Source organism: Actinia tenebrosa, unplaced genomic scaffold, assembly GCF_029948245.1.
Source record: "Actinia tenebrosa isolate PJP-AT-01 unplaced genomic scaffold, QUT_ActTen_1.0 PGA_scaffold0__85_contigs__length_37466705, whole genome shotgun sequence".
In the NCBI taxonomy this organism is placed as follows: Eukaryota; Metazoa; Cnidaria; class Anthozoa; order Actiniaria; family Actiniidae; genus Actinia; species Actinia tenebrosa.
Window position 1 is genome coordinate 2,269,700 of NW_028292569.1, and position 17,035 is coordinate 2,286,734.

At 36.7% G+C, this 17,035-nt stretch overlaps 2 protein-coding genes across 2 annotated transcripts; both read left to right on the forward strand.

Annotated features, from left to right (window-relative positions):
- Positions 1-1,643: 1,643 nt before the first annotated feature.
- On the forward strand, positions 1,644-6,449 carry LOC148913210 (uncharacterized). The gene is made up of 10 exons (XM_089025734.1): positions 1,644-1,679; positions 2,140-2,235; positions 2,358-2,467; positions 2,754-2,812; positions 2,954-3,099; positions 3,262-3,309; positions 5,208-5,306; positions 5,408-5,426; positions 5,532-5,574; positions 5,833-6,449. Exons 2-10 carry the CDS (start codon positions 2,229-2,231, stop codon positions 6,214-6,216), a joined length of 915 nt encoding a protein of 304 aa, XP_088881860.1. The 5' UTR covers positions 1,644-1,679; positions 2,140-2,228; the 3' UTR covers positions 6,217-6,449.
- A 302-nt stretch (positions 6,450-6,751) lies between these two features.
- Positions 6,752-13,777, forward strand: LOC116289817 (neural cell adhesion molecule 1-A-like). The gene is made up of 11 exons (XM_089025698.1): positions 6,752-6,925; positions 7,887-8,276; positions 8,954-9,223; positions 9,767-10,039; positions 10,450-10,713; positions 10,933-11,226; positions 11,460-11,744; positions 12,281-12,373; positions 12,739-12,757; positions 13,061-13,100; positions 13,309-13,777. The coding sequence occupies exons 1-11, from the start codon at positions 6,865-6,867 to the stop codon at positions 13,618-13,620; spliced, it is 2,301 nt and encodes a 766-aa protein (XP_088881824.1). The 5' UTR covers positions 6,752-6,864; the 3' UTR covers positions 13,621-13,777.
- The last annotated feature ends 3,258 nt before the right edge of the window (positions 13,778-17,035 follow it).

The window sequence follows — 17,035 nt, forward strand, 5'->3', positions numbered from 1 at the left end:
CACCGTGAAAAGATGAAAAAACTTACTGACGTTTCGGACGCTAGTCCTTCGTCGGAGTAAAAGAGAAAGAAGTGGTAGAAAGGAGTGTATATATGATAGAATAAGACAAAAGAAACCAATGAGAGCAAGGTAGGCAAGGAAACAAAAACAAACAATCAAAAGACAAAAGAAAAGGTTAGTTGAAAGTAAAGCGTTAAACATATTTTATCCCAACCTTGTAGACCTACAATGATTGATTGACTGGCTGCTGCTGCTGCTTACATGCTGACTGGCTTTCTTACCAGCGAAGTAAAATCTAAAAAAATTTTAAAAGGGAAAAAAGACAGTTTGTTATTATTTTTTTCTCTTTCCTTTACTAACTACCAGTACCAGCTTCAAGTCCTGCATCCATGACAAGGGAAGCTGGTGATGACGTGGTGTTGATGTTTAATACCAGTACAAACATACTAGATGTGTCATGGGGAATAAGAGATGGTGACACTAGTAAATTTAAACTAGTGCTCATAGCAAATGACATATTTTCTGGTGTACAATTGACTTCTAATGCTGATTACGCAGGGAGAGTCAGTTTTGTTGGTAATTTGACAAAGGGTCAGGCTTGGTTCAAGATCGCAAAACTGAACATCAATGACACCAATAAGTACATGGCAGAGATCGTTGCAAAAGGAACACCCTCGGGACAGTATGACTACATATTTATAAAACTGATTGTCACAAAACGAGGTAGTTTATTAGTATGGGATAAGCTTACATTCACCAACAACACACTAAAGGATAGTTAATTTCTTACATGATCTACATTCATGAATGGTGCCACACAATCAGTGCTTTAGTCAGTCAAATAGTTCAGGTTAAATTTCGAATAATCAGGAAATCGAATAGTTCAGGTTAAATTTCGAAGAAGCAGAAATTTCGAATAGTTCAGGTTAAACTTCGAATAATCAGAAATTTCGAATAGTTCAGGTTAAATTTCGAATAACCAGAAAATCGAATGGTTCAAGTAAAATTTCGAATAATCAGAAATTTCGAATAGTTCAGGTTAAATTTCGAATAATCAGAAATTTCGAATAGTTCCGGTTAAATTTCGAATAATCAGAAATTTCGAATAGTTCCGGTTAAATTTCGAATAATCAGAAATTTCGAATAGTTCAGGTTAAATTTCGAATAAGCAGAAAATCGAATAGTTCAGGTTAAATTTCGAATAACCAGAAAATCGAATAGTTCAGATTAAATAGTTGCAGAACCAGTCAACCAGTCAGTCAATCAGTTAATGAATCAAAATATACCCCATTTTGTAGTCATTTAAATCTATGAGAGTTTGACTCATATATTATGACGAACATTGTGCTTCTTCCACTGAAATTACAAAATGGACTGAGGCGATGAGACACATCAACTTACAACGACTGATCCACCATTTTATTTTCATAACATTTTCTCCACTGAGGGTTTGTTTAAATTTCTTTATACCTTTAGTGACCATATCTGGTCCTGGTTCACTAACGAGAGAAGTGGGACAAGATGTGGTGTTCATGGTTAATAGTACAGCAATGTCAGAAGCCACTTGGGGAGTACGAGATGGTGACTCAAATGACCTGAATCCAAGACTTTACCGCGTATTCAACCCTGGTGGTGCTTTTCCAGACACCAAGATCAATTCAACCAGTTATGCAGGAAGGGTGAGTTTTGTAGGTAATCTGTCAAAGGGTCAGGCTTGGTTCAAGATCACAAGCCTGAACATTAATGACACCAATCAGTACATGGCACTGATCATGCTGCAGGAAGATAAAAGTAAATACAAAGACAGTACTACAAGGCTTACTGTAATACAACCAGGTTTTTTTTTTTTTTTTTTCTTTCTTTTTTCTCTTTCGTCTTTCTTTTTTACGGGAAAAAATCAAGAGTTAAAGATACAGTGAACAAATTATAACAAGGGGAAAAAATGTTCTTAAAATGCAGAAACGATAATGAACAAATTCAACTGAAGTATCACATGGGGGCCAGAAACCAACAAACCTTTCTTCCTTTCTTCCTTCCTTTTTTTCCTTCCTTCCTTCCTTCCTTCCTTCCTTCCTTTCTTTGGTTAACTATTTTTGCTTTGTTTCATCCAATCCAAGTTTTTTGTGATTTTCTCTCTAGTAACTACAGAGCCTCTACAGACATCAACCAGAGAACTCACGACCGGAGTTTCAAGTTCACAAACCTCTCCTCGGCCAACAACATCACAAATGCCTGGTGAGTAGCTCATTTTTTTCTCTCATTGTTCAGTACCCGGGTTCAGTAAAGTAGACAGAAGTAAGGATCTTGAGTTGCTGCAGCAGTATGTGACATTTTTACTATTGATTTTTCTGTTATAGAATTTTCAAACCGAAGCATGTCAATCAATGTGGTTAAGGAAGTTGTTGGAGATTTTAGTGATTCCAACTCTGTTGCTTTCAAACAATTCAGCAAAAACTTTGTTTCTGAGGTAAGCCGTGTTAAAAGACGAACACCTATCTGAACTAAAAGAGGTATTTTGCATGTTACTGATCACAAGAAAATATGAAATTGTATAAAACTTATATAGCAACAAAGTCAATCAAAAGAGGAGAGAGTGAATGAGAAATGAGAGGTAAAAAAAGGACATACATTGTCGTATTTCGCGAATTTCGAAACCAATTATTAGTTGACTTTGTTAACAAAACCCGACTAACATTATAAAGGGAAATCTAATGCTTTTAAAACCCATATGTTATCCATTTTCTTTTACTTAGATCAAGTTTGTCTATAGAAATATCGATATATTTGAGAAAGCCAAGGTCACTAGTCTCAGGTAATACACATATATACAACAAAAAGTGGGAAAAAACGAAAGGCGTTTTGAGGGACCATTAAATCACTGCTTTATGCTTAGTGTTTCTTCAATTGCTACGTTGATTGCTAACCTGTATTTTTGATTCAATTCAATAACAAGTGCGAACATCATTCCTGTGAAGTTCGTGGTTTTCTTCAAGAACACGATAAAACCAGATGAAATATGCGCTCCACTTAAAGATGCAGTAAAAGACAATAGACTTGGAAGTCTCAAGATAGTACCTGGTTCATTAGGATGCTCTAATGGTAGGTTTGAAAGGAAGCAGGACAAAATGATGGACTAGCTAAAAACTTGCTACAAACTTGCTGAGTGATTACTGACTGATCACTTGGATTGACTGGTTTACAATTTTTTCTTAAGTATGGTGCTCCGCTATGATACTGAATAAGCATAATTTTTCGTTATAGATCCCAAAACAAGTTTTCCCAAGAAGCAATCAAATTCTGCTAGCACTTGTAAGTCTGTAAGCAGATGTAACATATCTACCCAAAGCATTGCAAATACAGCCAATCAGAATGCATGAAAGCAGTCGTATATATTCTAGTGTGCCAATACCATGAAATACAAATACATGCACTTGCAATGTTCTATTGCAGAAAATGAACATTATACATAATATTTCAATACAGTTAACTTCTATCAATAAGCAATTATTGGATGAGGTTGAGCATGATATCGTAATTTATCAAGACCGAGGCTGTGTTATCTGCCGAAGACGAAAGCCGATCGCGAGGTCTTGATAATTTACAATATTTTGCGATAACCGAATTGAATAAATGCTTTATTATACATTTTGTGTACTGGAAAAACATTAACATGAACATAAAATTATAGAGACAAGTATTATGAATGCCATGATGTCGCGTGAAAAACGCAAATTTTAATTCATAATTGAAATATTTCAAGAATTATTCATAAAATAGATGAGATTAAGTTAAGGATTCCTTAAATAATTGTTTTTGTACATAATTCTGGAAATAAATACACATAATGAATATAAACAAAGCTACCACAGCGTGACCTTTAATGAACTTGACATGATAAATGTGTATTATCTGTAGGGAAATCTACAGATAATACATTTATCATGTTGAGTTCACACAATATCAGGGATTGGCTGAGGGCTCTCGACCAATCAGAACTGAGATACTTAGTAAAATAGAAAACAGCTTTAGTGCGTGTCTTTAATGACATTTACCATGCTATTGATCATCACCAGGACGTTGTCCTTAAATTGTTCTGTTGGATCTATCGTCGGCTTTCGACACAATCGATCATTCTATGCTCCTTGAACGGCTTTGCAGCAGATATGGCTTCGCAGGAACAGTTCTATCATAGTTCAGATTCTATCTTGTAGGTCGCACACAGTCAGTTATCATTGACAGATGCCGAATCATCCGAAATGCCTATCTCCTATGGTGTACCTCACGGATCGGTACTTGGTCCTATTTTGTTCTCATTAGTTTTTGCTCCCCTGGACATCTTACTTCACGTTTCCGTGCCTGTGGCACAATCTTAACTTTACAGTTTGGCGGTGAAATCATTTCTCCTATACCTGCGTCAAGGGACCTTGGGGTGATAGTTGACAACCATCTGACCCTTGACAAGTACATTAGCAGCATATGTAAATCTGCTTCTTTTGCCATTAAGAACATTGTCAGGATCCGCAGATTCCTAGCGCAAGCAGACTGTGAGAAGATCGTACACGCCTTTATAACATCAAGGCTAGACTATTGTAATGCTATCCTGTATTGGTTACCAGACTCGCAACTGGACAAACTACGACGCATACAGAACACGGCAGCTAGATTAGACATTAGGTCTAGAAAACACGAACATATTATACCTGTTAATTTTAAGATCTTATTGATTACATTTAAGGCTTTAAATGGACAGGCTCATAGTTACATTTCTGATTTAGTAGTTAAATATCAACCAGCAAGAAATCTAAGATCATCATCTAGCTCTAATTTATTAGTTGTTCATAAATCTAGTTCTAAGATATATGGAGACCGATCTTTTTCCGTAGCTGCTGCTTGGTTACGGAACTCGCTACCATACAACGTTAGGACTGCTAGTACGATATGCTTGTTTAAATCAGCGCTTAAAACTTATTTGTTCGCATCCTGTTTTTTTTTTTTTTTCCTTTTATTTGTTCGCATCATGATTTTTTCTTGGTTTCTATCTATCTCATTGGTATCTATCTCAATGATAATGTAAATTTTTATTTATCGCTTTTGACTTTAGGACACTTATGTAAGAGCATGGAGTTTTAATAATGTTCAGGAACTATTATATTATATTATATTATCAAATATATAATAATATCTCTTGATATGTTTATCTTTCATAGGCACGTCAATCATCGTCGCATGTGTTACTGTCAACATATTCCTGATTCTGGTTGTAGTGTTTCTACTTATCTATATTTGGAGATTAAGATTAAATACTGGTTTGTCAGCAAATCATAAAAATAATTTCCTTTTTTTTTATTTTTTATCTTATTTATTTGGAAGGGATGGACGCTAATTTTGTCTTCTTCTTGTATTCCAGATAAAAGAGCAGGAAGAAGGTATTCGTTTGTTTATTTATTTGCTAAATTTCCTTGCTTATTAATTATATTATTGTTCTTGCGCATCGATTGTTTCCATTGTTTGTTTTCATGTTGTTACTTTAGAAACTCATCAAGCATACAAGACAAGAACCCTGAAGCTTATGAGGTAGTGTGTCCTTTGTTTTGTTTGAAACGCTGCGATCAAACCTATGATAACGGAACTTTGCCAGCCATAGATCCATTTAAAAACTTATCGTGGATACGAAGATAAAGTCGGATACGGAATCAAAATCTTAAATCAACTGATTTGCTGTGTATTATTTTTAACATTCCCAGCGTATAATAACCAATGTTTGCATACAGATCGCAAAACAACATATATTTGCTTGTTTTTGTAAAATAACAAATGCATCGTATTGTTTAGAATGTCCATCCAATGGAAGACACCTCACAAGACATAACAACAAAAACAGCTCGAACGCCAAATGCTGAAAAGGAGCTTTATGAAACGATAAACGAAACCAGAGACAAAGACAGCGCTGCAATAGCAACAACTGTGAAACATATGCGTGGTCCTTCTGCCGGTGTCCAAGGTGACGCACCTTCATTGCCGCAACATTACCAAGAGCTTCAAAGAAAGGCACCTAATCCGACCCCGCTGTATGAGCCTCTCAAGCAGCAAGGCGTTAGTAACAAAGAAGAGCTGGCTTCAGAAGGTCCAAAAACATACGAACAACTACAGCAGAGTGCATCAGGAAGAGAATACCAGTCATTGAAGAGTTATAAGGATACCGAGAGTAAAGTGTGACGCAATATCTCTACAGTTTAAATAATTCTTCAAAAGCTACTAAATAAACAAATCTACTCGAGTTTTGATATTAAAATTGCTGCAGCGCTACCATGTGTCAACATCAATTTCTAGCTGGCTTTATTTTCTAATCATTCAAAGGTAAAAATGCTGCAACTGAATGGGAATACATATTCTTAATACATATTTTTAATTCTTAATGAATTACGCCACTGAATACCTTCTTATTCATACTCATGTGGAAAACAAAATAAATATATATTTCAGTTCATTGTGGTTGTATTGACTTTTAGAACTTTTTCCGCCTAAGCTACAGCTCACTAAATAAACCGCCATAATAAATGTGCAATGTGTCGACCCAAGAACTCCGTCATTCATCCTTTTGACAAAGGTACAATGCCGCTCATTCTTATGCGCATGGTCAATAACATGTCACAGATCCAAAAAAAAATAGTCATCTATAAATAATCAATTTTTTAATTAAATTCCAACGCTTTTGTTGATATTAATTTGAAAATAGATGAGTACACGAAAGAGGTAGCATCAGCTGGTATATATCAAAAGTACTCCTGATCTCGATTAATGTCCACATAACAAGATCTATTCAGATTACTTCGTCACTTAAACCCTTTATATTTGTATTTCCTGATGTTTTGTGGGTTCTTCTTGTGTTTGTTGGGCATCACTTTTGGAATACTTCCGCTTATTGGTAAGTGACATCCACTTCTTCTGCTTACCATATATCGAAAGTGCAATGCATGTATTTACAATCTAAATGAGTGATTTGATGATAAACCTAATCAATGGAACTTAAAAAAGGGTTTGATTGCTTTGATGAGTATTAAGAAAACAGTAAATTATGAACATCTTCATCTGAAATGAAAGTTAATTTTGATTTCGTAAATGATTAATACCTTTCGCTATAATTAAATATCACTCTTCCTGATGGAATATAAGTATCTTACAAGGCATTATAGACTGTATTTCGTATCGTTATATTTTAGTATTTATTTTCAATCTCTATATCTACCAATATAAATCCTAAACCTCGATTGTTTATAAATCACTCAATTTCCGCCATCGGTAATACGTGACATGACCTTGGACTTCTGGAGTCACGTGATCTTTCTTGTTGATTTAAAAAGTAAAGTAGCATTAAACTATTTTAGGTGCCGTTAGTAAAATGTTCTGTTTAATAAGTGTTTAAAAAGAAAAGAAACAATCAATCAATTTTGAAGCAATATGTAAAACATTGTCGGCTTAAATATGTTAATTAAAAGGTTAAACCATCTAAGCTAATACCGATGGGTAGTTTGGGTTACCAGTTAATGAGGCTAAGAATTCGCTCTCGAACTTTTTTTCATAGATTTAAGTCACCGAACAGTGCATTTATTATGCCCGTGTGTGTCTGTATGAAACACTCTCCAAATGCCCCTCCAAATGTCTCTTGACCACCCTGAATACCTCTTGGTGGTAGCTTCGATTGTTTGACCCGTTTCAAATAGAGGTTTTTGTTGTTGTTGTTGTCTGTTGTTGTTGTTGTCTGTTGTTGTTGTTATTGTTGTTGTTGTATCCAGATTAAACTAGTTTGTTGCAAACTAGTTTTCTAGTGCACGCTAGCTGAATAATAATAAAATGCAAATGTTTTGAAATGCCTTAATTTACTTTAGATGGAACTGTGAGATTTACTCAAGTTCCACCACCTATTTTGTATGTGCCTATTGGCAGAACTGCAAAGTTTGTCTGGGATTACCATGTCGATGACCGAGACAGTGAGTTTTTTACAACGTCACCAGAATGGATTTACACTAATAGCATTAATAAGACTCGTATTGCTGCTGAAGCCTGGACTTATGTACATGCAACTGGGAGAATGGAATGGATATGGACAACAACACCATCATGTCCAGCCAGACTGCGACATCGACTCAGCAAGGAATCTGTTGCTACTCTGGTCATCTCAAATGTGAGCACGCTCGATAATGGGAACTATAATTGCTCACTGATTTTAAGTGGAGGTCAGGCTCAAATAAAGAGCACAACACAGCTGATAGTAACAGGTATTCTAAATACGTTTTAAATTTGGTGTAGAATTGGGACATGAATATGGAAAGGTTCTTTATAAATAAATAAATAAATGTTTTTTCCCCCATTGAAATTCGATTCAATGTTCATGAAAATATCTATCCAGCTGAGCGGTAAACGGCGCGCGCAAAGCAAGAGTGGATAAAATGACCGGCCCTAAAGCATTTTTGGATTTTGAAAGAACGAAGCAATAACGTGACGGTAAAGTGAATTTTTGTTTTTACATATTATTTTTTTCATTTTCCGCATTTTGTAGCCACGTAGCCTGGGAATGATTGCTGGTGGCAAAACAGCTAAACGCGCTGTTATTCGCTAAAATAAATTTCAACGCGCAGCTGGATATTACGAATGGTACAGACCCTTTATTTTGAAAGTCTTGACAACGAAGAGTTTAAAAAGCAAATGTATATATGTTTGACCTATAAGCATTATACAACAAGCATTTATGCATCAGAATGGCCCGCCTTTGGGTATATTAATTCATTAAACTTTTAATGCTGATGCAAAAAATGAAAATAAGTAAAACGCACACGCACGTGTACTAAATAGGTCAATAAAACTGTAAACCTAGGCTGACTATAGTAGTAGTTTATTTTATGAGCCGATATATTTATATCATCATATAATTTATAATGATTTTTTCCCCTTCCAGTGCGCCCAAAATTTAGCATCAATCCACCATCTTCTGTAGTTATATCCGAAACAAGGAATCTAGGTGTATCTTGTGCAGCAGCGGGACAACCAACACCTAAGATAACTTGGGTAAGATTACGGGATAGGGTAATCATAAGCCGAGGAGTAGGAAGTGCAACATTGAGCATACCGACAATTAGAAGGGATCAGAATGGAACTTATGAATGTCAAGCTACCAACAACCCAAACAAGCGTCCACTTTCTGCGCGGACTAATGTTGATGTTCAGTGTAAGTATAGCGCTTCATATTGTTTAGCCGCATATAAGGACTTCTTAACCTACTTTCATTTACAAAGAAACTTCAGATAATTTTGAAAACCGGTATTAAGTGCGCACAAGAAAACCATAGAACTTACTTACTGCTTATTGCAAAGACTGGGTAGTTTTTTATAGTACATAACCTATATCCGTGAAATACTTTGTAAGAAATTGCACAAATGTTACACTTATTAGTAAGTTCATGCAGTAGACCTCAGAAGACCTACAAAACTTCGCATTAATTTGTACAATTTTGTTGGTTTTAATTTTCTTAAGGAGATATGATATGCACTCTAACAGTAGACATGGAAGGATTCGGCACTTCTTTTGATTATTTAGTAAAAATGTTTTGAATATGCCGTTTAATTTTTTTGCCTGCATTGAGGTCATCAAATTTCACTTTTTTTTTTTAATGTCCTCTGAGAGACACATTTAGTTATTTTACGTGGTCTGGTCTTACACTTATTTTTCGTCTTTTTGTCTTCTGTTAATTTCCAATCTCTAATGGTTTTAGATGCCCCATCCATCACTACCAGACCAAAGGACATTGTTGTTACTAAAGGTGATCAAATCGTTCTGAATTGTCGTGCAAGCGGGAACCCTTCACCTTCCATTTCCTGGTCAAAAGAGAGCGGAACCATAAAACCAGGACATACAGCTTCTGGTAATACTCTAGTAATCCCTGATTCTGTCAAGACTGATGCTGGCAAGTACATCTGCAAGGCCAGTAATGTTTACGAAATGATAACTCACACTGCAGTTGCTTCAGGAAAGGTTACTGTAAAATGTAAGCCAAGTTAAGATTAACCTTTTTAAATATATATTTTTGATTATATTGATATATTATTTAAAAACTTTTTAGTTGTTTTTTGGCGTGCTATATTGGATTATTTAGTTTGCGCGCTTATGGTGCGAGTGTATTTTCTTGGTTCGTCATTCGAATCGGGAATAACGCTACTCTGCAGGTTAGCATTTTATAAACAAAATTTTGTTTGCCTTCCTATGCGCAGCTATATTTTAAAAAAGCGAACATTTGAGGAAAAGCTAAGAAATGTATAGACAATTACAAAGAGAAGGAGTCCCCTCAATTCTCCTTGGTTTGGCATCCAAGCTGCATAACTGTTTGACATTAGTTATAAAAAACAGTACATTTTTTGATTTTTTTTTTTTTTTTTTTTTTTTTACATTGAAAACTAGATCAACCGACGATTTTGTCAAAGTCCCAAAACCAGATCATCAACGAGACAGATCTTCTTCGTCTGACATGTATAGCAGATGGTTACCCTGCACCAAACATCACATGGACCAAGTCCTCAGGATCCATTACATCCTCCGTCAGTCTTATAGGCAACGAGTACCATATTCAGTCTGCAAAGAGATCAGACACAGGAACATACACGTGTACAGCTAGTAACGGGATAGGAAGAGAAGCAATGGCCAGTATACAAGTTACTGTGCAATGTGAGTAATTGGATGGCTGATTTGCTGGTTGGTTGGTTGGTTGGTTGGTTGGCTGCTTGGCTACTTTGGTTGGCTAGCTTGGCCTTCTGGCCTTCTGGCCTTCTGGCCTTCTGGCCTTCTGGCCTTCTGGCCTTCTGGCCTATAGCTGGCAATGGCTGGTTGGTTGGTAAATCGCGTGTTTGATTAATCGGTTCTCTTTTTCTAATCTTTTCTCCAAAGACAAAGCAGAAATTGATGTTTCGAAATCTACGAAAGCATTAGATTCATGGAACGGCAAACAGATAAGTTTGAGCTGTTCATTCATTGGTAATCCTGTTCCTCGTGTCACGTGGCATAAACCATCCGGGTCAAAAATAACTAAACAAGATGATAGAACAAATAACAATGAAGGAGGTACATTTTCAAGTGAGTTGAACATAACAACCAACGCTCCAGAAGATTATGGAAAATACAGATGTTTTGTTACTAATGTAGTTGGTAGCGAAGAACATTACATAATGGTCAAGCAGCTTTGTAAGTAAAACTTAGTGCTCTAATGAATTTATGCCCAAGGACTCTAATTTGAAGTTTGAGGCGTATATTTATAGCATATTACTTTAGACGCATTCATATCTTCAGTAAAGGTGGAACAGTTTATGAAGATAGATGCAATAAAACTAACATGTGCATGTTGTGTTCTTTTTTTTAATATCAGTACTAATCGTTCGCTGAAGGTTAAATTTACTTTATATTATTATCATCACTAGTCACTCCATTTGAACCAGCGCAGTCACACTCCATAAGTGATTCCAAAGGCACACAAATCACCATATTCTGGTGTGTTCCTGATGTTAAAGGTGGAACCCCTGTCATTGACTACAAAGTGGAGGTCAATACTGACCCACCGAGGGAGTTTATCAGTAAAAATACATTTGCTGAAGTAAAAGATCTGCAGGAGAATACACAATATACCGTAAAAATATATGCAAGGAATAAAGCTGGTTATGGAGATCCAGTTAATAGAGTAATCGTGACACAAAATCCTGAAAACCGTGAGTAAACCTTCATGCTCCTTGAAATTATCTTGTCTGTGACTTGTAGCAAAGAGAGGATTAGCTAAGATACTATGCCAACCACACCACATCACACATAAATCCAATTATACTAAACCACGTATACATACATTACCACACACTAACCTACATATATAATACCAATCCGCTCCGCAACGCAACGCAACGCACCGAGCCGCACCACACCACACAGCACCGCACCGCACCGCACCGCACCGCACCGCACCGCACCGCACCGCACCGCACCGCACCGCACCGCACCGCACCGCACCGCACCGCACCGCACCGCACCGCACCGCACCGCACCGCACCGCACCGCACCGCACCGCACCGCACCGCACCGCACCGCACCCTGCCATACCGTACCATGCCATAATACACCTTAACGTACCACACCACATCACACCGTATCATAATTAAATGGTTTTGCAAATCACGATTAGGACCACAATCATGACGCAAGTGATGAAAAAAACTATATATGTATATATCCCTTTTGTCTGCCATTATTTTAGATACTACGTTTATCGTCGCGTCGTTGGTGACGATTTTGGTGATATCCTTGGTGGCTAACGCACTGTTTATAATCATCTTAATCAAAACGCAAAGTAAGTTGAATAATATGTGTATTATTTCATTGAGCTCTGATGCTGTGTCCAGTCTTTGTTGTTTTGTGATCAGTCCCAATAGCATAGAATAAAGAAATGAAGAGAACGAATTAAGAAGGAATGGGCCAAAAATAAACCAATCATATGGTTAAAATATATATAAGAAATATGAATATTATAAAAGGATAGAAAGGAAAAAAAAGAAGATAGGGATCGAGGGAGGAAGGGAAAGAATAACAAACCAACAAACGGAAGAAAAGAGGAAGAGAAGATAGGGGAAAATGTTCCGCATGCTATATGAAAATCTTACACAATAAAGGTCATAAAAGTCAAGATGAAATATTAAATTGACTATTCCTTTTCAGGAGCAGATAACAAATGCAAGTACGTATATTACAATTTAATTTATATTCTACAAGTAAATTTAGGCATTGATATCGACAACATTATTTCGTCGGTTTGTTTTTGTACTTGTTCTTATAAAATGACTTTCCCTATATATGTTTTTCTCCAATTTGCGTATCAATATGTTTGTTCGTTTTGCCAACTGTTTGGTTTTTGTTACACATTTAATCGTGCATGGTGAACGGGTGAGTTAATTGGCTGTTTGGATGGATTAGTAGGTTGGATGAGTGGTCGATTGGTTTCTATTAATTATGCTACATTTACGTTAATTCTTCATTGCAGACTTGCTAGGCGCTCCAGGAATACATCATACGAGAATAAGGTATTTTTAACTATATATCGCCTAACATTTCTAATAACATAACGCTACTAGATGTCCGAGAATAAGGTATTTTTAACTATATATCGCCTAATATTTCTAATAACATAACGCTACTAGATGTCAAACTTTGAGGATTGGATCAAAGATTGCAAATTAATATAGCAGAAATGATTAATCAGCTTTGCCTATATTACCCTTTTGCCCTCAGACAAATGTAGAATTGGAAAGCATCCCAGACAAAGAGACGTTCTGTTCAAATGATGCCAACGTCAGCCCCGGCATACAAAGCGATGCATCTTGTGAAGCCGTGGTAGACAATGCTTCTCACTACCAATCCCTCAGTTCTGCAACTCGACGTACCGTTGATGAGACGCGGCCTCCACAGCTTTATGAGCCATTGATTGCAGATTCTAAGAAACCTCGGCAAAGCGAATATGCGTCAGTCCAGATTAATAGCCGTTCGAATCCGAAGGGTGTGGTTGAAGAAGAAAATCCTAAAGAACAAACCACCGTTGCATAAAAAAAAAAACGAATGCTCAAATTAATAGCATATAATGAAGTAAAAGTATGCAAAAGTATGCAAAAGTATTGCTATTTTAATGAAAATAGTCAGCAAACATTAGCTACATGTATCTGACTAACTTGAAAGGTAAATACACTGATTATAAAAATGAAATATCATTTTTCTCGGCAAAAATTATTGTTGTTGAGTCAGTTCTATTTTAAACACTAATTTTAGATTGGGGTGCCCTATAATAAACGAATGTTGGCAAATTCGGGTTCTAATGATCACTAATTGATAAGCGAGCAGGGGTTTTGTTATCAGGTTTAAAAGTGCAGGGGCGTAGGGCGTGGTTCTCTTGGTTAACGACTTCCTGCGCGTACCCTTGGGCTATGTGCAAACTATACCGGATAGCAATCGTCATAGCAAGAGTATACCGGATATGCCTTCTGTTCACACAGGAAGCGCTGGTTTTTGGAGTGATTTTTGTATTGGATAGATGTTTGTCCGTTCCGGTTTTAAAAGTAATACGTTTTTGTATCGGATAGGTTTTTGTACCGATTAAAGTGCAGTTTGAACAGCACGATCTGTTATGTAGCCGGAAGTTTAAGTGGTTTGAGTAAAGAGAGGGAGTAGGTAACTAGTATTAAAATCCAAAATGCTGGCACATGCTCCGTTTCACACCTTAAATACGGTCAAGAATACCCATAAATACAGTCACTTGAAAAAAGGATACTCTTAAATATGGTTATCTGAAAAAAGGATACTCTTAAATACGGTCAAGGATATCCATAAATAATGTCACTTGAACAAAAAGGATACTCTTGAATACGGTCAAGTATACCCTTAACTACAGATACTCACTACACTATACCGGAAAGCAATCGTAGATAGAGGGAATTGGTAACTAGTATTAAAATCCAGTGCTGCCTCGTGCTTCGTTTCACGCCTGTTCACATATTGTAACCGGGAATACCATGTGCCGTTTTAAAAAGCTATCGGGTATCGTGTGAACATAGCCTCAGATGATCCTAATCAAGTCCTAAACCATGTTCCGTCCATTAATAATATTTAAAAGTACCTTTCTTATAATCGAAAAGTTCCTTTCATTTGATGTGAACTCAATTAGTCCATGACTTTTTCACATCCAGCGAAAGGACCTTTTACATATTCAAAGAATTCCTTTGCCTTGATGTGAACTCAATTAGTCCATGACTTTTTCACATCCAGCGAAAGGACCTTTTACATATTCAAAGAATTCCTTTGCCTTGATGTGAACTCAATTAGTCCATGACTTTTTCACATCCAGCGAAAGGACCTTTTACATATTCAAAGAATTCCTTTGCCTTGATGTGAACTCAATTAGTCCATGACTTTTTCACATCCAGCGAAAGGACCTTTTACATATTCAAAGAATTCCTTTGCCTTGATGTGAACTCAATTAGTCCATGACTTTTTCACATCCAGCGAAAGGACCTTTTACATATTCAAAGAATTCCTTTGCCTTGATGTGAACTCAATTAGTCCATGACTTTTTCACATCCAGCGAAAGGACCTTTTACATATTCAAATAATTCCTTTGCCTTGATGTGAACTCAATTAGTCCATGACTTTTTCACATCCAGCGAAAGGACCTTTTACATATTCAAAGAATTCCTTTGCCTTGATGTGAACTCAATTAGTCCATGACTTTTTCACATCCAGCGAAAGGACCTTTTACATATTCAAAGAATTCCTTTGCCTTGATGTGAACTCAATTAGTCCATGACTTTTTCACATCCAGCGAAAGGACCTTTTACATATTCAAAGAATTCCTTTGCCTTGATGTGAACTCAATTAGTCCATGACTTTTTCACATCCAGCGAAAGGACCTTTTACATATTCAAAGAATTCCTTTGCCTTGATGTGAACTCAATTAGTCCATGACTTTTTCACATCCAGCGAAAGGACCTTTTACATATTCAAAGAATTCCTTTGCCTTGATGTGAACTCAATTAGTCCATGACTTTTTCACATCCAGCGAAAGGACCTTTTACATATTCAAAGAATTCCTTTGCCTTGATGTGAACTCAATTAGTCCATGACTTTTTCACATCCAGCGAAAGGACCTTTTACATATTCAAAGAATTCCTTTGCCTTGGTGAGAACTCAATTAACACATGGCTATTTCACATCCAGCGAAAGGACCTTTTACATATTCAAAGAATTCCTTTGCCTTGATGTGAACTCAATTAGTCCATGACTTTTTCACATCCAGCGAAAGGACCTTTTACATATTCAAAGAATTCCTTTGCCTTGGTGAGAACTCAATTAACACATGACTTTTTCACATCCAGCGAAAGGACCTTTTACATATTCAAAGAATTCCTTTGCCTTGATGTGAACTCAATTAGTCCATGACTTTTTCACATCCAGCGAAAGGACCTTTTACATATTCAAAGAATTCCTTTGCCTTGGTGAGAACTCAATTAACACATGACTATTTCACATCCAGCGAAAGGACCTTTTACATATTCAAAGAATTCCTTTGCCTTGGTGAGAACTCAACTAACACATGACTATTTCACATCCAGCGAAGACGTCTTTTTGTATTCGAAGTGAACTCCATTTCACATGCAATGAAAGGACCTTTTTATATAAACCAAAAAGGTCCTTTCACTGGACGTGAACTCCATTACACCATGAGTATATTCCATATCCAGTGAAAGGACATTTTGGATTGCATAAAGGTACTGTGAAATAACGATGGTATACTGGAGTTCACATCCATTGAAAGGGCCTTTTTCATACTCGAAAAGGTTATTCCACTGTGTATTGCTTAGGCTACACATTATCCTATCACTTGAATGACTTAGGGGCCGTTCACACTAGCAATTAGCTAGCGACCTGAAATAAGACAAACGGGCCAAGTGTGCATGATCTGTCCAAAGGTAACCGCGATCCGCCCGAAATTGATCTAAACTAAAACAGCTAGAGAGGGGTTCTCGGATCAATCTAAAGATGCTCGCATGTAAGTGTGAACACTAATCGTGCTAACTGGCCAGACTAAAACAACTGAGTTATACAGGTAAATGCTGCTACGCACATGCAAATCGTGAGCGCGCGACTTTTCAATTGTATTTTTTTGAAAGAATTATGTAACTATACGCATTTTGTGAGTGTCTATTTTAAATATGTAGGTATGCGTGCATGTCAATGGACCCTTCCATCGAAATTAGACACAAATATTCACTAAGACAGTTAATAGATTTCTACTGTGCATCATATAGACATAATAGACACACTTTAACATTTAGTTTTTGATTTATTGAAAAGAAGGACCATACTTCCAGACATCGAGTGCTGAACCGTCGTATGGCAGCGCGAAGTATTTACTGCTACGCCGGAGATTTCGACCCCGACACCGCTATCCGGAGATTTACAGAATGATCAG